At 47.4% G+C, this 23,405-nt stretch overlaps 1 protein-coding gene across 1 annotated transcript; it reads left to right on the forward strand.

Annotated features, from left to right (window-relative positions):
- The first annotated feature begins 379 nt into the window (after positions 1-379).
- LOC144146588 (monocarboxylate transporter 9-like) lies at positions 380-22,772 on the forward strand. The gene is made up of 3 exons (XM_077678529.1): positions 380-587; positions 19,879-20,022; positions 21,502-22,772. Exons 1-3 carry the CDS (start codon positions 380-382, stop codon positions 22,770-22,772), a joined length of 1,623 nt encoding a protein of 540 aa, XP_077534655.1.
- The last annotated feature ends 633 nt before the right edge of the window (positions 22,773-23,405 follow it).

Genomic DNA, 23,405 nt, shown 5'->3' on the forward strand with positions numbered 1-23,405 from the left:
GGGTCCTCTAACCGGCGATTGCTTGTAGAAGAGAAGATTCAGAAGCCGAATGTTTCACAATTTGCTAGATTCGTAAAATGACCATGTTGTTTGAAATCGGGCCATCTTCGGTTTCAGAATAAACCCGGTGATCCCCTTTCGTTAAACTTAAAAATAAGAGGCCTCTTTGCGACTACAATAAAATTTAGCTCGAAGCAACTATAATTGATTTTGAAATAAAAAGCTATAAACTATTTTAAAAAAATTGAAATATTAAAAGCATAGATTGCAGGCAAGTGAACAATTTATTTTACATTGGGATACCTAAATGACAGATTGTTTGTATCCTTCTTTGCATGGCCGTACGCAGGAACCCGCGCTTGCTCAGTTTCATTCGACCATGGCAGGCGGAGTCGACCATCGCCAGGTGATCATCGTAGACAAATGCTGGACCTTGCTGCCGCTGTCGGTGCTCTCGTGTTTGCTCATATCCCTCATCCCAAAGAACGGGGCGGTGTTCTACGTGGCCCTCATGGATGCATTTGGTGTGAGCCACCAGACCGCCAGCTGGCCTCTGATGCTTCATTCACCTATGACCCACATGGCAGGTCTGTGTGTGAAATATTCGGCGAAATGGATGGAACCGAATGCGAAAAGTGCAACCAACCGACTGTCTAGCAGAGTTAACGCTTGCCTTCACCCGTAACAAATACTCAGCTATGGGCATGCTGTCTGGTTAGTGGATCGAAACGAGATACCTTGTCTCCTCCCCACACTGTCTTCACAAGTTCACCACAGAATGCGTTGAACAACTGGCTACCACAAAAATATGTGTTGATATGTATCTAGTCACGCCATGCTACGCATTCACTGGCTTTTTTGGCGTTAAACAAAACATACGAAGAAACACAGATTTTAAAGACGATAGTCTTTCTTGGGCTACTTAAACAAAGAAATTTTGGTCTGTCTGTCTGTCTGTCCATCTGTCTGTCTGTTACTCGATTCAGCCACCCGGCCAAAGTAGAATTGATACTGCGCAATAGTCTTATATACTAACAGCCAAATGTAAACGTCTAAGCACGGTTTATATGTTCTTACTTGCCAACTTTGTTGAACAAGAACAAGACATTACGCCAATATAAGACAGGGAATTAGTACACAAGCGACAGTTACAGTGTTCCTTTATTGAAACATTTATGTATGCCTGGTTTTTCAATGGAAAATGATATTCTACATCATTCTACATCTACTGCAGAAAACTGCCGCCTGCTGTTGCCCGCGACACCTCTTGGCGACATATGAGAAATAACGCGGCAACGGCAACGAAAGGTTCCACTATATAGCTTCCACGTTCTGCTTGGAACGCACGTGGAGCAGGGCCACGTGGTTCTATCAACCTTGAATTGGGCCGCCTCGATTCACGCGCGTCTCCGCCGTACTGCAGCGCTGGCATTGAGGAACCCGGCCTGTAGCAGTGGAACGCGGTAAATTCAAATCGCCTTGAGCAAACCTTTAGCGTGTTTACCTTGGGATGAGCGCGACTGAACAGGAGCAGCACGAGAGGTGAGCGGGAAAGTAAAGAGGGGCATTTCCTTGGCAAATGTCTACAAAGAATGTCGCCTTTTGACGACATTTGCAACGAAAGGAGCAGATACGGGGCGAATTTTTTACACAAACGGTTCTAAAATATCACCCGGTGTTAGGAGTTCAGTAGCAAAGGGGAATGGCAGAAGGCGGTCAGGCAACCTCAGGTTGCCTCGGTTTCCACAGCAGAATTTTACGCCGTTGCTGTGGCTGCAGAAAAGAGTAATGAAGGAAAACACTGAAAACAGCATTATCTACACCGACTCTGTCAGCGCTATCACACCATTGCACTAAAACAATGCACCCTAGCGCATAATAGAAGACATAATACGGAATGAAGTAACAGCTCAAACTCAAGGACGCATAATTAAATTCTGCGGGGTTTTTAGCCATGTAGGATCCAATGTAAATGAGAGGGCCGATGCATGTGCCGTTCAGGCCAGTAGCGGAACAATAAAGCAAGTACACATTCCAAACAGTTATTGTATGAGATTTAAACGGAGTAAATTGATAGCCAAAGGGCAGTCCTCATGAAATAATAAAACTAACAAACCACATGGTTATACGCTCTGTAGCAGAATGGCAATCAAGCAGACACGAAAAGTTTCTCACAGGATTATTTTGCGTCGACATCGCACAGGACAGTACATCTGACTCAACTTTCTCCTTATGAAACAGGATAAACCATAATCTAAAGAACGTGACCAAGAGCTAACAATAAACCACATCTTACTCTCATGTGCGAAATTTGAGACCCTGAGAAAAAACGTGTAAGGTAGTTCCGAAATGAAACAGATTACATTTATTCCAAGTTTACTCGTAGGAGACGATGCCCTTGTGGAAACTTATTCAGTGTTTAGTTTTCTAAAACAAGAAATGCTCTTAAATAAGCTTTAAATGTCATAAAAACAACGAGTAGACACCCACAAAAGTAAACACACAACCGTGTGCTTGGCGCATGATGGCTTAAGTGTCGCTTATGTGGCACAAAACCCAACACAACACACCCTCACCGGAAATCCTTCACCCGAAAAGGCTACAAGTAGTGACATGATCATGTCACTACTTGTACTTTTTTTTTCTGGCAAAACGACTAACGCACAAAATCATTTGGTATCTTCATGTGTCATCAGACAGTAAAATTGCGTGTGCGTCTTGTAAATACTACCAAAAAGAAACTTCTTCAGGGGGAGGACACTGTGTAAAAAATGGGTGACTACTATAGATAAGAAAAAAATCTCACATATTTCAAAATACGTGGTCATCACCTACGAATAGCCGAGGTATGACCGGATCCTGGATCTTGTTAGTGTAAGTAATGATAGGCAGAATTCAGACAGTGCTCATCGCGCCCATGTCCTACGCGTAAATGAACCAAGATCAGAACCGAAACCCGGTCTTCATTAAAAATCTGGACAAAGAGTAGGCAGAGAGGAAGAATACATAGAATTGGTAAATTTTTTGACATGTGAGTTTCGGACTTGTTGAGCAACTAAAGGTGTTGCGTCCCAGAATTAGGTCCACAATCATAATTCAATTCAATGTCACCTATTGAATTGGGTTTTTTTTTGAGTAACAAAAAGGCACCCCAATGTTCCTTTTTGAAAAAAAAAAGATGATTGTTTTACGCTGTTACACGTAAGAGCAATCTTTATGCATGTCAAACTGACACGTCTGCCAGGCAGCAAAACAAGACGACCGCTACGTAAAAAGAGCACTAGTGACAGATGACCGGCTCGGCAAATTCGCAACACGTGGCGCTGCTGTTTGCGACATCGCCGGTAGTGTGAGCACTGGGCACATTCCTTATTAACAGCGGGGGACCGGTAGCTGAGTAATTAAGGTGGGCGTAATGACGGGACATTTTTCGTTCAGCTTTTCGAATAAGCTGTGCGATTCATCTCTAGAACGCACGTTGGCCCGGTGTTTGTTTCGCGATTGCTTTCGACGCAGATATTTTCTTCTTCCTGTTGCATACATCCCCATGAAATAATTTCGGAGTTGCCTACGAATTTGTATGGAGGTCGCACGATAGTCAGCACAAACTCGTGAGAAGCTCCATAGAGGTTGTATAGAACTTCAATGAATAATTCCCTTAAACGTTCAGGTAAACCTCACTCAAGGTACCTATAAATATTCTATAAAATTTCTACAGCGACGCCTCTAAACGTTAGTGGACTTGAAATTGTCAGAGCATGCATGGGTCCGCAGAATATTGGTTGGAACCCCGCACAGGGCACCTTGAGTAATCTTGGTGATGGTATTGGCGACACCGCGGACCCCGAGCCCCCATACGCACGCTGCAACCGACCGTGGTAATGAGTTATCAATGTAAAGGGCAGAAACCTCAAACGGTGGCCGTCGGAGCCCAGGTCAAGCTCTGGCGGATGGGCTCCCTGTCTGTTTACCAGGCAGTGAGCTCCGGGACCTCTCTCGTTATCTGGGTAACCCGAGCGAAGAAAGTACCCCCGTCCCCTCCTTCTATACCATGCTATATGGTATTTTCAACCAAAACGTGATCAGTCCCTGAAAAGGTGCCGCACCGAAGTATCTTTTCCCCCTCGCCATCCTTAACCTTTCCTGAAGCGGATACTACTCTCGATTTCTGGTCATGGAATTCCTCACTCCAGCCCACCCTCTTGCATCGCAGTCAGATTCTTGATCGCAAAATATCTTGAAGCCATAAAAGGAAAATCGTATAAGGCCAAAAAACAAATGTCTATCATCATCATTTAATGTACCCTTAAAGGCCCCTTGCGGGGTATTACATAAGGGGGGGAGGCGAAATAATAGTACACACATAGCAAGAATTCAGACAGTAATACAGGAACAATTCCGACATACATTCGTGTAAAGAAAGTGAAGACGTACAGGAATGAAAAGAATAAAAAGGGGGGGGGGCAAAATAATAGCACACACATAGCAAAAATTAAGACAGTAAAACAGAAACAATTCCGACATACATTCGTGTAAAGAAAGTGAAGACGAACAGGCATGAAAAAAGAAATGAAAAGAGAGAAGGGGGAGGGAGAGAGGTGAGCAATTTCAAGAAGTCAAAGTTTCCCTAGTCCGCCGAAAAAAAAAAGAAAGAAAAACAAAGCTAGAAAGAGCAATGAACTGACTGAGGGCGTCAACCGTATGGCATTTGAAACGCGTGCCAATGCCCTACGAACGAGGAGCCAGAAGGGCGCCGGCCTGCCGGCCTGAGTACTCTCACACGGTCACAAGCTTTTGGCGTCAGTGGGCCGGCTAATCCCCTTGCCCTAAGGACCATGCAACAATGGGCAAAGCACTCGGAGTAGAGTTCCCCACTATTTGCGCTCAGTACCCCAAAATATTCCCGGGAGGACAAGGCAGGGCAAGAACGACGACCGCAAACGGGTCAAGGAACGCAGCCCCCGTCTCCGGGGCGGCAGACCAAAAAGCTGACCTTGCCGGAACTGCCATCTTCGAAAAAGGGCGAACTGGAGGAAGTGCCTTTACAGCGAACCCCACGGAGTCGCAATGGCTCGCAAGGGACTCCCCAGTCTGTGTAAACACACGAGCGCGTTCCGCAGGGCGGGGTTCGTGGAAGGCCTGCAGCGGCGAAGGGTTGCAAGGCGGCGTTGCAATGTAAGCCGTGTCCCCTCTGAAGAAGGAGCCTTGCCGGCATCGGGACGCAGGGGGAGTAATTATATTTTTTCAGACTGAAAAGAAGCAACCAGAGGTAAAAGCAGTTGGAAAGGACGCTAAAATTACGCGTAGAAAAAGTAATGAGAAACAGAATATTGTAGGTTAATTAAGGATATAGGAGCTTAGTAACTCACGGAATTTCGAAGGGTTATGCTCGGCAACGACAGATTCTGGTAGGGAGTTCCATTGTTCTGTTGCTACGGGGAGGAAAGATTTGTTGAAAGCGTTGGTAGAACCGTGAAGTCTCTGAATGCTCATAGAGTTGAAGAGGCGATGTGATGAGCGCACGGGTGGAAATTGAAGTCCTCATCGAGCTAAATGACAAGCAGGAGTCCACAAAGCTTCTAGCTCACACTAGACTGGCTGATCTGGACATCAGGGTCACACCACATCGGAGCCATAACAGCTCGCAGGGTGTGATATCTGAGCCAGATCTTCTGAACGAAACGGATGCGGTTCTCTTTGCGGGCTTGAAGGATGAGGGCGTCACTGCCGTGAGACGCATCACCATCCGCAGAGACGACAAGGAGATTCCCACCAAGCACATCATCTTTACCTTTAACCGCTAACCACTCCCACAACATATAAATGCAGGTTTTATCCGGTGCTCCATCGATCCCTACATCCCGAACCCGCGGTGCTGTTTTAAGTGCCAGCAGTTCGGGCACAGTACAAACTCTTGCCGTGGCCGAACGACCAGTGCAAAATGCGCGGCACACGATCATCCGAGCGATAACTGCCCATCCGACACCCTCACTTGTGTGAACTGCGGGGGGCCGCATGCAGCGTACTCCCGTAAATGTGAAAAATGTCAATTTAAAAAATGATCATAAACATCAAGGTCACTGAGAACATCACCTTCCCAGAGGCGAGAAAGAGGTTCGCCTCTTTCCCCCTTGGGAGGTGCGCCGACGCAGCTCGCCGGGGGGCGGAGCGGCGTCTGGTTTCCACAGGGACCCAGTTCAGTGAGTCTTACCTGGTCCCCCTCCGCCTCCCCGCCTCCCCACGCTAGATTGCTTCAGGCAGCCCAACCCGTCACCACGCCGCTCGCTGAGGCAGCAGCGGTTGCGGTACCAACCGTCTCTGTCGGGACAGATGCCGCTCCCGCCCCTGCCTCTCAATCCTCCAGTGCGTTGGAGGGTGCCGAGGGGATGGACACCGGGGGCCCCGCATTGGCTCCCGCCGCTACCGCACCGCCCGTGCAACCTCTGGCGCCCTCAGCGCCCGCAGCGGTGGCGGCTTTAACGAAGGGCCCCGAAGGGGGCCAAGTCAAGGGGGCCTGGCCTGTCGGGCAGCCCTCTGACATCTGACGAGGAGAGGAGGCCGTTCCTGCATGCAACGCAGCGCAAGGAGCGGCCTCCGACGGCCAAGCCTTCCGAAAGGCACAAAAAGCCCAATCCCAGAGTAACAGCCCCGAAAGACGATACATGAACACACACACCCACACATTCCAGTAATTCTAAATGTAACTAATGGGAACAGAAAACATCATCCAATGGAACTGCAGAGGCCTCCTTAATCTTGACGATGTGTATGAGATGCTGCATGTTAGTCAGCCAAGTATCATGTGTCTCCAAGAAACATACAATTCTAAACAGACAAATTTCTTAAATATGTACATGGTATTCAGAAAGGACAGGGTTGGCTGCACACACTGTCCGGGAGGTGTGGCCATTGTCGCCCGGAAATCATTAGCATGCCACTGCCTCTCTTTAAACACTGTCCTTGAGGCTGTAGCGATCCCTACGATAATATTTAATAAGTTGGTAACGACATGCTCTATTTACAACTATCCTGATTTTGCACTTCTGAGCTCCGATTTCGAGGCACTGGTTGACCACATCCACACATCCTCACAGTTTACCTTAATGCGCACAACTTTCTTTGGGGCTCCTCCCGAACGGATGCCCGATGTCGCCTGATAGAGAAGTTTCTAACATCCTCTGGAGCATGCCTTTTCAACAAAAAAGAGCCTACATACCAAAACTTAGGACACAATACATACACGCATCTTGACTTGGCTATTGGTTCTGCAGTTCTCTTTCCATGTCTTGAGTGTGGTGTGGGCACGGACCCATATGGTAGTGACCATTTCCGCACTTCAGTAACGTATATAGGTACAGCCTCAAGCAGTCCATCTTCCCATAAGAGATTTAATGAATCAAAAGCGAACTGGAGTACCTTCACACAAACATTTAAACTACACCACACATCGATAAAACACCTACACGTGCAGGAAGCCGCCCAACTCATCACGGCGCACATCCTCTACGCTTGCCAAAAGTCCATTCCCCAGGCCTCCAGTGCGACTCGCAACCCAAGGCGGCCCTGCTGGAAAGAGTACTCCAGGCAGGCGCGAGAGGCCCAGAACAAGGCGTGGGGTGTCCTTCGCCGGTACCCCACGTCGGATAACCTCATCTCGTTTAAACGGGCAAACGCGTTTGGGAAGCGTGTGCGGCGGGAGGCGAAAAAGGACAGTTGGCGCGTCTTCGTTACTTCCATCAACTCATACACAGACACGCACAAGGTATGGACAAGAATACGTAAACTTAAAAGACAACATACACATAGCCTGCCCCTGGTCACTACAACAGGGGACACAATCGAACACAAGGCTAACACATATGCACAACACTTCCAACACGTTTCCAGCTCTGTACACTACACAAACACTTTCCTGAAACATAAAACCGTTGTGAAAAGAAGTCCCTACATGACAATAACAGGTCAAAATCTGGTTACAACTGAATTTACACTCTAAGAGTTGAGGGCTGCCCTGAGCACATGTAAACCTTCAGCTTCATGCGCAGATAAGTTTACATACACCATGATACAACATATACACCCATACACTCTTTAAACACTGCTACACCTATGCAAAAAAATATGGCTTTCGGGGCACATTCCGCGCTCTTGGAGGGAGATCATAGTAGTGGCGTTCCTGAAGGAAGGGAAGGACCCTTCCTCTCCTGCCAATTATCGTCCCATTGCCCTGACAAGCTGCCTATGTAAGCTCTTGGACAAGATGATAAACAGGAGACTCATGTACTTTCTTGAGTACAAAGGTCTTCTCGAGGGCTGCCAGGCAGGCTTCAGGGCGGGGTGATCTACAAATGACCAACTAGTAGCGCCAGAATCCTACATTAGAGATGCCTACCTACATGAGCAGTACAGTATGACAGTATTCTTTGATCTAGAAAAGGCGTATGATACTGCTTGGCGGTATGGTATCCTCAGCGATTTGAAGTCCTTTGTCGGATAACATGATGAACACGCTTGCCAGTTACATGTCTGAAAGAACGCTTGGCGTGCGAGCTGAAACTGCACTCTCTAGGGTTCATGCGCAGGAAAATGGCGTCCCATAAGGTGGAGTTTTGAGCTGCACCCTTTTTATTGTGAAAATGAATTCTCTGAGGAAGGCTCTGCCACCATAAATTTCGTGTTAAATATATGTAGACGGCTTTCAACTCTCCTTTAAATCCTGTAACTTGACTGTCTGTGAGCATAAAGTCCAGCTAGGTGATAACAAGCTAGCTGGCTGGGCAGATAGCAATGGTTTTAAGTTTAATCCTGGAAAGTGCACTTGTGTTTTGTTTTCCAAGAGGACTGGCATCCGGCCGGATCCGGACATTCAACTCAATGGTGTCTGGATTCCTGTAAAAAAATAACACAAGTTTTTAGGTATAATTTATGACGGAAAGCTGACATTCAACTAAAACAACTGAAACATAAATGCTTAAAACCAATGAATATCCTGATGATTCTCTTGCACGTTTCTTTTGGTACTGACAAACAACTGCTTTTACGTGCTGACGAGCCTAAGAGGTTCACGATTGGACTATGGAAGTGTTTATGGGTCAGCAAGTAAAACATCCCTCAAAATGCTGGACCGAGTGCTTCATCTGGGGCTTCGCCTGGCACGTGGCGCCTTCCACACTAGCCTGGTCGAAAGCCTCTATGTAGAATGTAATAAATGGAACCTACAACGTCAGCGAGAATACACAGATCTCCTTTATGCGTTGAAAAATTCACCCATGCCTCAACATCCTTTTAAATTAGTTTTTTACAATACATCTATGTCTGAACTCCTGCTCAATCGACTATTGTTCTCTGCACCCTTCTCTTACAGAGTTATAGAGGAAGCGTCAGCGCTTCCTGTCTCGTTTTTAGATACCATCCAAACTTGTGTAACAGATTTTATAGCTCCATGGCATTTCCGCCCTGTATCATGCGACACATCTTTCGCACATGTTGATAAAAACTGAGCTCCCAGGTGTGCAATTATGCAGCACTTCCTGTCTTTTCAGCGAAGTATCAGTGTTCTGAATTTTATACGGATGCCTCTAAAACTGCCACCTCTGTGCCCTGCGCTGCACATTGACCTGGCCTTAATACCACAAAAATTCGTAATAGTAATACTAGTATCTTTACGGCAGAGGCTTATGGTGTTCTTCTTGTTAATCATATGCTTGAAAGCCACATCGCGCAATCCATTATCTATACAGATTCCCTGAGTGTTGTAGGGGTATTGCGATCAACAGTCTTCGAAAAACCACGTTATCAATCTGATAGTCAAGGGGATTATGTCGGTATATGTGCACAAATTTGAAATGGACCTTTTCTGGGTCCCTGGCCACTGTGGTATACCCGGGAACGAAGCCGTGGATTGAATGGCTGCTGTTGCTGCACTCTTGAATACAGCAGACATAACCACATTACCCAACACCTACGTGAAGCCAAACATCAGACAACTTCTCCAAACACGGAAAAAACACTGGAGTGAAGAAAGAGACAAGTCGCACGTAATAAAACCACACTTGGGACCATACACCACCGACACACGCAATAGATACACAGAAGTCGCCTTGGCCATATTACGGATAGGGCACACACACGCAACGCACTCGCACCTTCTCACTGGATCTCCAAGACCTCTGTGCAGCAGGTGCGGAGAGGCCCTATACGTGATCCACATCCTGATACAATGCAAGGCACTAGAAACAACACGACCGAAACACTTCGCACAACTTTACAGGCAGCGCATCCCACTACATCCATCATGCTTCTTAGGAGATGAGCCCATGTTTTCCATCAAGCGTGTTTTTAAGTTTCTTACTGATGTCAAGTTTTTACATCTCAATTCTTACCATGCATCAAGACAACCTGGCCCTTTACACCAGTAATCTTCATTACCTGGAGTTTTACTTCGTTTATTTTTACTGAAAAAGTCTAGTTTTACACCCATGTCACTCAAACGAACTAACCATCCTTTGGCGCTCTTTGCCCTCAGTCGGCCTTGCGCCATAAAAATCCAAATATCATCATCAATATTTGTTTGAAGTTCGCCACATATGTTCAGCAACCTTAAACTCACCTAATGTCAAAGATTCTATGGACGTGAATTTACCAAAGTGATATTTAAACAATAACGTATCACAACCATCAATAATATGCTTCCTATGGAGCTATAGCAACCACGTGCGCGTCCTTTCGGCCTCATCGAATACAGGATGTTACTCGTGGCACAAGTGAACCAAAATTTAGTATTTTTACGAATAACGACAATTTCAATTTTCAGGCCGCACAGTATTTTTTTAGTTTATATTAATCCTGGTTACCTAAGACCTTTTTCTCTGAACCAAGCCACAAGGCCGTTGGTAGCGTTCCGTTCCGACTAATCAGTAGATATTCAAATTTTCGGTGTGACATGACGGTAGCTACCAAAAAGAGCGCGCCTATCCACGCTGTGAAGGTCGTTGGAAAACGAAGCTGTAAACGACACCCACAACAATTACCCATGCGACGTCACTTGAATTCCACACGTGGCTCTACAAAGAGTACAGCCTGATGCAAGTGAAATGCACTTAGCCACACCCTTTATTAACGCAAATTATTTGGCTCATTTCTGGATTTTGCCGTGCTCGCTAGCCGTCCGCTATCAGCAGTGCTCATCAGGTGTCCACGGAAATACGTCACCACTGCCAAAAGCTAGATACGACTGAGGCAGCAAGATCGAAAGGTTAACTGGAAGGTGGGAAGTAGGGCAATGATGCTACGGCGGATGCTATGAAAGAAATGGCGCATGATTCATAAATTAAGCGTCACGTCTGCGTAGTGAGTTCGTTCTCCCGCCGTTGGTGCATGCGCCGATGAGCCAGGTTTGACGGAACACCGTTACTGGGCTTATTCACCGACTTTTAGTAAAGGCTAACTGCCTGCTATTAGCCTTGCTTATGGTGCGAGCATGGAAGACAACGTCCCCGTGTAGCGGGAAGTACGCCTGCGCCCCCAAAATGGAGCTCGCGCTTGAAGCTTCAATCGGGTGTGGTTGCTAAAAAGCGAATGTGTAAAGGAAAAGGCTGCGCGGTAGGCTTTCCGAGAATGATACTGCTACGGAGAAGACAGAAAGGATGATTGGTTTTGTCAATTGTCACTTCTGCGCAGTGAAGCTCCTTCTCCCACATAAAGCCGTTGTTCCTAGTTTTGTTAGGCTAAACTTCAGCGCCCAGAGAGCATGAATGCCGACTGCCGCCGCTCCGTTCGAAGCTCTCGCTTGACGACGAGGTAACGCTATCGCGTCTTACATCTTAAGAACAAAACGTAGGTGTCCCCTGCAACTTTTTACTTCAACGAGGTATTCTTTGCTGAGTTTAAATCAAAGCGTGATCCTTGAGTGTTCGTTAATTGAGTTTTGTTGGTGGAGCACATGGGTTGAAAATCTTTTTTTAAAAAATTAAAGAAATCTCAATCCCGGAGTTAGAAGATCTATCTTCACCGTCTCTGCCGCCGCCGGCGGAGGCGACGAGATCGGTGGCAGAGATGGAGGAGGAGTGAGATGCTATGTGTTGTTGTGAGCTTCCTTTAATTTTGACTAACTCCTAGCACATTCGCAAGGCGCGCATGCGGCCACTACACATGCCGTGAGCGGAGCGCACAGCGGCGCGAGAGGTCGTGTGACGCTATCACGTGGCATTCAGCGAGAACGCGGGGGGTAAACCATTATATGCGCTCGGTGAATGCGCCGTTTGTCTCTCCCGTCTCCGCGTGGGCTCCTAGCTCAATCGGTAATACAACACGCTCTCGATCTGTTTCTTAATCGTTCCAGGTCCTATTCCTGGCGGTGCCAGTAACTTTTGTTTGTTTGTGGGAGTTTTTTGTTTACACCAATGGTCGCGACAGTACCTTTGGGTTTTGGAGGTAAAAAGCTTCGCTGGGAAACATTTTCTGCTCAAGTTCATGGGAAACATTTGCGCACCAACGACACTTATGCGCGCTATAGGGCCAGTAGGACAAATCGATCTTGTGCCTGATGATTTCATTACGAAACACAATGGGACCCAAGTAAATCATAGTGTACGTTGCTGGATGCAACATGTAGAGACATATTGTCAGCTTTCAAAATACCTGTCATAAATGTTCAAAACAAAGCTGAAGTAACGTCTGGGGGTGAGTGAACCCATGACTGTTTCATCATGAAGGAAATATTATAAGTATTGTACCACAAATCACCGTTTTAAGTGCGTGTTTTCCGCAATACTGTCGTGCAACGTACCAGAAATTGTGCAAATCACTGACTGTGCAGAGCTCTCTAAAGAAATGGAAAAAATACAAAAGGCCGTTGGCATGGCTGTGACTGGATCGGCTGCGCTTGGCACAGACAGAGTGAGTACAAATCCAACTTTAAGATAGGAATTTCGAAAACGTTTTATCTGCACAATTTGTACACAATTTTGTGCTCTGATTGAAGCGCTAGCACATGTGAAACTCAAATGACAATTGTTTGCTCTTTTAAATATGCACGCCGCACGGCTACACTTCATTAGTCCAATGGCCTGTTTTTCAATGCAGCCTATTTGTTTATTGTGCGTTTAGGAACACTAGGCGACAATTTCATCGGACTTGCTCTTTTTCTCTTGTCCGCACGTGCCACATATTCACGCACATTGTAGTGAAGTGGCCACGGCTGGAAACGTAGGACTGTGTCCAAGCAAGCTGACCGCGCCGACGTAGGCATCGTCTGGAAACTCACTTCATATGATTAGAAGATTTATCGAAATGATGACCTCGAATGAAGAAGCTGTGGCGCCAAAGAGGCCCGTAAGCTTTGGTAAGCGTCTGTGTTCCCGCCACCAGTCACTACGTTTTGAGCATGCTATTTTTCCTGATAACCCTTCGTGCGTAGGAACCGTGATTTGCGCGAAGCTGCGGCTGCGTACGACTGCTTCCAAATTCAGCAAGACTGAGGACTACAATAACGCCTTTTGTGATGTCACGCAGGCATAAGCGCGATTGAGAAGAGTAAGGTACATTCTTACACACGTGAAGTTGTGGGCGCGGATATAACTGCCAGAACAAAGCATTCTAATTTTTTATAAATATTGTAAATATTCCTCTTTTCTTTCCAGCCTACACATTGTAAAGTTCCTGACAACTAAGCATCACATCACAGCCAGGCGATCCCCGCACGGGGCACCTTGAGCAATCTTGGTGACGGTACTGGCGATACCGCGGACCCCGAGCCCCCAAACATAAGCTGGATCCAACCGTGGTGATGTGTTTATAGGTGGAGGGTTAGAAACCACGAACGGTGGCCGTCGGAGCCCAGGTCAAGCTCCGGCGGATGGGCTCCCTGTCTGTTCACCAGGCAGGGAGCTCCGGGACCTCTTTGGCTACCAGGGTAAGGTCAAAGAAGAAAGTACCCCCGTCTCCGCGCTTTTATACTATGCTATATGGCATTTTCAAACCCCCCCCCCCCCCCCAAACGTGATCGGCCCCCTAAAAGGGGCCGCACCGAAGTATCGTTTCCTCCATTGCCATCTTTGACATTTCCTGAACCAGATCATTACTCTCGATTTCTTGTCATGGAGTCCCTGAATCCAACCCACCCTCTTGCATCTCAGTCAGTCTTCTTGATCGCAAAATATCTTGAAGCCATAATAGGAAAATCATATAAGTGCAAAAAACAAAGGTCTGGTGAACTACTAATCGAGGTAAATGACAAGCAGCAGTCCACGAAGCTTCTAGCTCAGACTAGACTGGCTGATCTATACATCAGGGTCACACCCCATCGGAGCCTCAACAGCTCGCAAGGTGTGATATCCGAGACGGATCTCTTGAACGAAACGGATGCGGATCTCCTTGCCGGCTTGAAGGATCAGGGCGTCACTACCGTGAGACGCATCACCATCCGCAGAGACGACAAGGAGATTCCCACCAAACACATTATCTTGACATTCGACCGCGCAATTCTTCCACAATACATAAATGCAGGTTTCATCCGTTGCTCCATCCGTCCCTACATCCCGAACCCGCGGCGCTGTTTTAAGTGCCAGAGGTTCGGGCACGGTACGAACTCTTGCCGTGGCCGAACGACGTGTGCAAAATGCGCGGCGCACGATCATCCGAGCGAGAACTGCCCATCCGAAACTCTCACTTGTGTAAACTGCGGGGGGCCGCATGCAGCGTACTCCCGCAAGTGTGAAAAATTCAAAATAGAAAAAAAGATAATTAACATCAAGGTCACGGAGAACATCACCTTCCCAGAGGCGCGAAAGAGGTTCGCCTCTTTCCCTCTGGGGAGGTACGCAGACGCGGCTCGCCGGGGGGCGGAGCGGCGTCTGGTTTCCACAGGGACCCAGTTCAGCGAGTCTGACCTGGTCCCGCCCCCCGCTCGGTTGCCTCACGCAGCCCAACCCGGCACCACGCCGCTTGCTGAGGCAGCAGCGGTAGTGGTGCAAACCACTTCTGTCGGGACCGGTGCCGCTCCCGCCTCTGTCTCCCCGTCCTCCAGTCCGTTGGAGGGTACCGAGGTGATGGACACCACGGGCCCCGCACCGGCTCCCACCGTCACCGCACCGCCCGTGCCACCTATGGTGCCCCGGACGCCCTCGGCGGTGGCGGCTCAAACGAAGGGCTCCCGAGGGGGGGCCAAGTCCGGGGGGCCCGGTCCGTCGGGCACCCCTCGGACATCCGACGACGAGATGGATGTCGGGCCGTTCCTGCCTGCAACGCAGCGCAAGGAGCGGCCACCGACTTCCAAGCCTACAGACAGGCCTAAAAAGCCTAACCCCAGAGTGACAGCCCCGAAAGACGACACATGAACACATACACACACTCCATTCATTCTTAAACCTAAATAATGGGAACAGAAAACATCATTCAATGGAACTGCAGAGGCCTCCTTAAAAATCTTGATGATGTGTATGATATCCTGCATGCCAATCAGCCAATTCTGATGTGTCTCCAAGAGACTCACCTCAATTCCAAACAGACAAATTTCTTAAATAGGTACATGGTATTCAGAAAGGACAGGGTTGGCTGCACACACTCTTCAGGAGGTGTGGCAATTGTCGCCCGGAAATCCTTAGCCTGCCACCCTGTCACTCTGAACACTGTCCTCGAGGCTGTAGCAATTCGAACAATAATATTTAATAGGTTGGTAACGGTGTGCTCCATTTACATTCCTCCTGATCATGCACTTTCGAGCTCTGATTTCGAGGCGCTGGTCGACCAGCTGCCCGAACCATACATCCTAACAGGCGACCTTAATGCGCACAACTCTCTTTGGGGCTCCTCCAGAACGGATGCCCGAGGTCGCCTGATAGAGAAATTTCTTACATCTTCAGGAGCATGCCTTTTCAACAAAAAACAACCTACATACCATAACTTAGGACATAATACGTACTCACATCTCGACTTGGCTATTGGTTCTGCAATTCTCTTTCCATGTCTTGAGTGGGGCGTGGGCACGGACCCATATGGTAGTGACCACTTCCCCACATCCCTAACATACAGAGGTAAAGGCCCATGCAGTCCATCTGCCCATAACAGGTTTAATGAAACAAAAGCAAACTGGAGTACATTCACAGAAACATCTAAACTACACCACACAACCATAAAACACCTACACGTGGAGGAAGCAGCCCAACTCGTCACGGCGCACATAGTCGACGCCGCCGAAAAGTCCATGCCCCAGGCCTCCAGTGCGTCCCGCAACCCAAGGAGGCCCTGGTGGAACGAGGACTGCAGGCGGGCGCGAGAGGCCCAGAACAAGGCGTGGGGTGTCCTTCGCCGGTACCCCACGTCGGATAACCTAATTTCTTTTAAACGGGCAAATGCTTTGGGTAAGCGAGTGCGTCGTGAGGCAAAAAGGGAGAGTTGGCGCACCTTCCTCACTTCCATCAACTCATACACTGACACACACAAAGTCTGGACACGAATACGAAAACTAAAAGGACAACAGACACACAGCCTGCCCCTGGTTAGTACAACAGGGGACACTCTGGAAGACCAGGCTGACACACTCGCACAACACTTCCAACACGTGTCCAGTTCAGCACACTACACAAACACTTTCCTGAAACACAAACAAATGGCCGAAAAGAAGCCTTTACATGACAATGACAGGTCAGCCACTTCTTATAACTCTGAGTTCACACTTCATGAGCTGAGGGGTGCTCTGAGCACGTGTAAACCCTCAGCTCAGGCCCAGATAACATTACATATACAATGATACAGAACTTACACACAGACACTCTTGTAACACTTCTTCACCTTTTCAACAAGATATGGCTTTCGGGGCACATTCCAAAGTCTTGGAGGGATGCCATAGTTGTAGCATTTTTGAAAGAAGGGAAGGACCCTTCTTCTCCCGCTAGCTATCGACCCATTGCCCTGACCAGCTGCCTGTGCAAGCTTCTCGAGAAGATGATAAACCGGAGGCTTGTGTACTTTTTGGAGTACAACGGTCTTCTTGAGAGCTGCCAGGCAGGCTTCAGGGCAGGGAGATCCACAAACGATCAACTTGTGGCACTAGAGTCATACATTAAGGATGCCTTCATTCACAAACAATTCTGTCTTACGGTGTTTTTTGACATAGAGAAGGCCTATGACACCGTATGGCGTTATGGCATACTTACTGACCTTAAGTCGTTCGGAGTCTCTGGTAACATGTTAAATACCGTTATTAGTTATTTGTCGGAGAGAACCTTTCGCGTCAGAGTTGGTTCTGCGCTGTCAAAGGTACACGTGCAGGAAAATGGCGTGCCGCAAGGTGGAGTTCTAAGCTGCACTCTCTTCATAGTAAAGATGAACTCCCTTGGGAAGGCACTGCCGCCTACAATTTCTTACTCTATGTATGTAGATGACGTGCAGATATCGTATAAATCTTGTAATATGTCAATATGCGAACGTCAAGTCCAGCTCGGCGTCAAGAAACTTGCCAGCTGGGCAGACAAGAATGGTTTTAAATTGAATCCTGCAAAAAGCTCCTGCGTTGTGTTCTCTAGGAAGCGCGGGATCCTTCCAGACCCAGACATTACACTTAATGGCGCGTCGCTTCCTGTGAACAAGGAGCACAAGTTTTTAGGTGTTGTGTTTGACCAGAAACTCACATTTATTCCACACATCAAGAAACTTAAACATAAATGTCTTAAAACAATGAATATCCTGAAGGTTCTCTCCCACCATTCGTATGGTTCCGATAAAGAACTCCTGCTGCGCTTGTATACTGCTTTGGTTGGGTCTCGTTTGGACTATGGCAGTGTGGTATATGGGTCGGCGAGTAAAACAGCATTGCGAATGCTTGACCCAGTACTACACTTGGGGCTACGGCTTGCGTCGGGTGCTTTTCGCACTAGCCCTGTCGAGAGTCTATATGTTGAATGTAATAAGTGGAGCCTTGAGAACCAGCGAGCGTACATGGACCTACTTTATGCTTTTAAAATTTCATCTCAGAATAGCCACCCTTTTTATCCTGTCCTTAACGATACATCCACATCTGTGTTGTTTGTAAATCGCCCGTCCGTTACTCCGCCTTTTTCACTTCGAGTGAGAGAGCGAGCCTCGGATCTGAGTGCTTCGTTTTTAGACGTGTACAGGTCATCCTCTTTAAACATTTTACCGCCTTGGCAAGTTCGCCCTGTGTCCTGTGACCTTTCTTTTATAAAGCTTGACAAAAATCGGGTACCGCGAGCTGCAATACTTCAGCACTTTCTTTCTTTGCAGTTCAAATACCCACGTGCTGAATTCTACAGTGACGCTTCTAAAACCTCCACTATGGTGTCGTGCGCTGCTCATGGTCCAAATTTCAATGCAGCCAGAACCATGAGCGTGCACACAACAATTTTTTCAGCAGAAGCGTACGGAATTTTACTGATTGTACGACATATCCTTGAAAATCAAATTCCCAATTCTATCATCTACACAGATTCTTTGAGTGTTGTTCGCGCATTATCATCGCATAAACTCCCCAAAAACCACATAATTAATCTTGTATTCAACACTATCATGTCAGTGTTTGCGGAGAAGCATCGGCTGCTTCTCTGCTGGGTCCCAGGACACGCTGGGATCGCTGGGAACGAGTTGGCAGACGAGAGGGCCGGTGCTGCTGCACTCAGGAACACTGTAGACATTACAGCGATACCCTACACAGACCTCAAGCCACACATAAGACAACACCTGCGCAGAACATGGCAAACACACTGGGACGAACAGACAGACAACAAGCTACACGTAATAAAGCCACACTTGGGACGGTACACATCTGACTCACACAACAGACATACGGAAGTCGCCTTGGGTAGGCTACGGATAGGGCACATGCATGCAACTCACTCGTATCTGCTGACGGGATCTCCTAGGCCCCAGTGCAGCAGGTGCGGAGAGGCCCTATCCGTAGTACACATACTAATAACATGCAAGGCACTTCACACAACACGACACAAACACTTCAGAGAACTCTACAGACAACATATTCCCCTACACCCATCGCTGTTTCTTGGTGACAATGCCATGGTTTCCCTGAGACGTGTGTTTGAGTATTTGTCAGATGCTAAGTTTTTAAACCTTATCTCATATCACGCATAATCAAATCTGGCCCTATACACCAGCCATCACCATTACCTTTAATTGATTTTACTAAGTTCGGTCTACATGTTTTTCTAACTACCTTTTTGTGGTAATCACGTCGCTTCATTATATAACTTCTTTACTGGCGCTCTTTGCCCTCGTTGGCCTTGCGCCATGAAACACCAACCATCATCATCATCACAGCCAGGCGTTCGTCGTTTGTATCTCCGCAAATAAAGGAAAAGCAATGAACCACACAGTCTTTGTATGCTTCTATATTTTGGGCAGCACTGACTGGCACGCAAGTTCGTGCCAGTCAATGCTGGGCTCGTACTGTGCGCACCCGAGTTCAAATCTCATCGAGTTATACGTGTTTTTATTTATATGTTCCTAGTGCGAGCGGCATTTTGTTGGCCGTGGTACGACAACTACAACACCACTTTTTCGCAGAACGGAATACTTAGGGATTTGCCTTAATAGTTTCCATACCGTAAACAAATACTAGAGAGAAAATTCCGTCCACATAAAAAAAGAGACCAAATAGTGTTTCAAAATGAGTTTTGATTTGTGCAAAAGAATACGGGCTAGAGACATTTCTCAATTTTTAGAAAAGTATTTTTTACTCGATGGCGGGCATGGACACGCTTGCCAGTATTGCGAATAGTGTTAAGCAAACCAAATGTCGCCGTAGTGATGAAATCACACTTGCAACTTTTTCCACTGTAAACTTTGTACTCTTTCATTACCTGTATTGATATAAACGATTTGTCTTTGCTCCGCTTTAAACTTTTACAGGCCTGCTGGTCAGCATTCTGCAGCACAGACTGTCCATCTACCAGATCACGGTTCTAGGTAGCCTGCTCTCTTTCGCTTCGGTGATTGCCTCGGCATTTGCGCCCAACATTGCCTGGATGTGCGTCACTCTGGGAGTGTTTGAAGGTCAGCATTCAACTAAGCCGGTAGACCCATCGACTCCTTGTCGTTTCATGTGGCCGAAATACAGTTAATCTAGGCACCCCGTAGTACAATAGAATCCCGCTCTTACGTTCCTCAGTACTGCGTTTTCCCGGCTAGTACGTTGTTTTTGTTTAGTCCCGGCGCAGCTCACATAGAGTCCCATATATTAAAATCCGCACTCTTACGTCGTGGCTCAGAGTGCGTACCAGGATCATGCGCCGCAATCTGACACTCCGAAGGCGCCCGGGCAACATGCGCAGACCGCCATTTTGACGTTTGACGAGCCTTGGCCAGTCTTGGCTACAGAACTGACTGCATAAAGCCGCACGCGGGTGCGATTTGTCACCGCCAGATGGTCCTATATTACTGTCTGCTATCACCATCATGACTGCGCTTAGAACGAGTTTCACTTCGCAATGCTGGAAGTGCGTGTTTGCCCCAAAACACCACCGCAAGAATAGCACGCGCTTTCGTCGTCATCGTTCGCTTCAAGCGTTGAGAACACGGTTCAACTTGCAACCACGAACTTTGTCGTGCCTTGATGGCCTCGTGAAAACGGGAGGCGCTTCCTTCCTCTTCAGGAGAAGCTTGACGTATTAAACGCAGTTGAGAAGAATCCAGCGCGGAAGAGAGTCGACATTGCTAGGAACCTTTCATTGCCACGCGTGTTTTCAAGCGATTGTAAAAAGCGGCAATCCTACATTCTCAATTTTTTTAAAGGTTCGAAAGCCAAAGTTGCACAAATACATTGTTGCAAGTCAAATCTACTCTGTTTTTGTTCATTTTCTAAGGCTTCCTTACTGATGCGTTTTCCTGGTTGTTACGGTTTATTTACCCGGTCCGGTGAAAACATGAACGGGGTTTTACTGTAGTTCATTAGGCGGAGTGACCTCCTTATTTAAGTGAAACTCCTCTAAAGGAATTAACCCGGCCAAACTTCAAGTGGGGACTTCAAGCTTGTTTAGTAAGCCTCTTCAGTTCACAGAAAACAAATACCGGAAAAGATTGGAGCAAAGCTCGCATTTGATGAAAGGAAAGTTTCCTTTCCTGCTTCATGCAGGGTATAATCGTATCAATAAAAAAATGCACGTTTGTAAATTACGCCTACGTCGAACAAAAAACAATAGAACTTTGACATCATTGCAAGAGAGCGCCTTATGTCACCATGCAAGTTAATCTTTCGCTGAGGGTAATCGCGAATTATTAAAACAAATGTTACGTCTTCTTTCAGTGGCAAAGTACCTTTGAAAGCTTGTTTCCTCTCAAGATTCTTTTTGCAAAAAACAAAAGGGAATACTTAGAAACAGAAAGCTTTTTCTTACCCCATTCTACGAAAAGTTAAGGTGCTCAAACGTTGCTCGTTCGTTGCGCCCAAGGAAAGGGAGACTTATTTGGAAGAAATTCGAACGGCTTGCTGTTAGCAAAGCGACTAACTTTGACTTCCCCCTCGCTTCCTCGCAGGCCTATCGACTGGATTGATGGGGCTCAGCTTGTCTCTCTACGCCGTGGTATACTTCGACAAGTACCGGGCAACCGCTAGTGCATACAAATACACCGGCATGACGTTAGCGCCACTCGTTTTCTCAATGGCTCTGTCGGCGCTCATACGAGAGTATGGACTCTCCGGTGCATTACTCGTAATATCGGCCATAATGCTCAACGCGTTGCCTGTTTTCATGCTCATGCACAATCCCCGGCCAGTGGCGCCATTTCGTACAAAAAGGGCGGCCGTAGCATGTAGTAACCACGACTCTAATGGCGCTGACATGAAACGCAGTTCCACAATGGCTGTGGCTGTGCCATACTATGGGGGCAGCTCGGTGGTCACAAAAAGCAATGTCAGCAACAGCTTCCCAAACCTAAAAAAACATGGCAGTCTGCGTAAAGATTGTACGCTACTTTCGGTGCGATCGATTGCTACAGACGACAGGCCATGTGGACATCCCTGTGCTACTACCTGGCCGCTTCCCATTCATAAGGGTTGCCTTAAGAAGGATACGCCAACGGCGTGGACAGTGGAAGACCAAAGGATGATAGGCAATGCCACACCTAAGACGATACTCCCAAATGCTACATCTGACAAAACTGAGAGACATTTAGAGCCAAGCAACAGAGAAAGTGTGAGTGAAGTACAACACAGCCACTTGCTCCACTTCGTTCAAAATCAATGCATTGCTGACGATGGGAAGTCGGCTAATCACTCAGGCAAAGGATGTGCGGATCTGCTGAAGAATCCCGTGCTCTACCTTCTAATCGTCGCTTTTACGATCAGCGACTACGCAGCTAACACAGTGGAGACCACCATATTAGATTACACCATAGACAAAGGTTCGGCGAAGAAACAAGCTGAGCCGATAATACCGTGCTTAGCCGTGGCTGAGATGGTTGGGCGTCTGACATTGCCGTACGTCTGGGACCGGATGGGACTTCGCCGCGGCTTCCTCGTGGCGCTGTGCTTTGTGGTAGCAGCCGTCGGTCTTGTCGTCACGCCCTATTGCACTAATTTTGTGGAAGTGGCCGTCACTGCAGCGGCAATAGGGTTTGCTTCAGGCTGCGTGGTGGCGATGAAACCCGTGTTGCTCAGTGATTACTTGGGCGTGCATAGACTGCCCCTGTGCTGGGGGTTCGCCGGTGTTGCCCTGCTTCCAGTCGCCTTCGGCGGGCCACTACTCATAGGCAAGTGGACTTCTTGGCGCTGGCATAGCGCCAACAATGCAGTGACATTTTTGTGAACCAGAATGTTTTGTTGAATAATTCCAACAATGGGAAGATACTGTTTCGCAGATTTTATTCATACGCTTGTCACCGAGAATATCTGAAACGTTTGAAAAATAGCAGAAGGGACAAGGGCTTCTATTTCTTTCCGCACAGCAGGATAATAACTTAGGTAACTTTGTGGCTGAAATGATTGAAAGAGTGAGTTCCTTTTCTAGCGAAACATGATTACTGGGTCATATTTTTGCCGAAAATACATTACGTAGGCACACACACGCGCGGATAGACATAGACAAAAAGACACACATAAGCACATTGTGGTCCTAAAGTATTGGAAGTTATTCGGTTTACCGGGCAGCTTCACATTCAGGTATGGGCTTGCGGGCAACGAAATTTTATCATTATGTCGCGCATACCTAGCGGCGCTGCCATAGGCAGCGATGGCTGTAGTGCATGCGAAAAACATAGCCGATTTTGCAGCAAAAGACAAACTTACAATTTGCGGGAATGATTTCGATTGGGTTTGGAGGCCCTGAAACAGTATTGGGTGCACGAATGTGGACAGCTCACGCTAAACATGATAGCGTCACTGTGCTCTCGCAGCACGAGACGTTGGCCCCTTCAGGAGACCTTCGCATGTCTTCTTTCCC

This window comes from Haemaphysalis longicornis, unplaced genomic scaffold (assembly GCF_048455015.1).
Source record: "Haemaphysalis longicornis isolate Haplotype H1 unplaced genomic scaffold, Haemaphysalis longicornis Haplotype H1 scaffold_7, whole genome shotgun sequence".
Lineage (NCBI taxonomy): Eukaryota > Metazoa > Arthropoda > Arachnida > Ixodida > Ixodidae > Haemaphysalis > Haemaphysalis longicornis.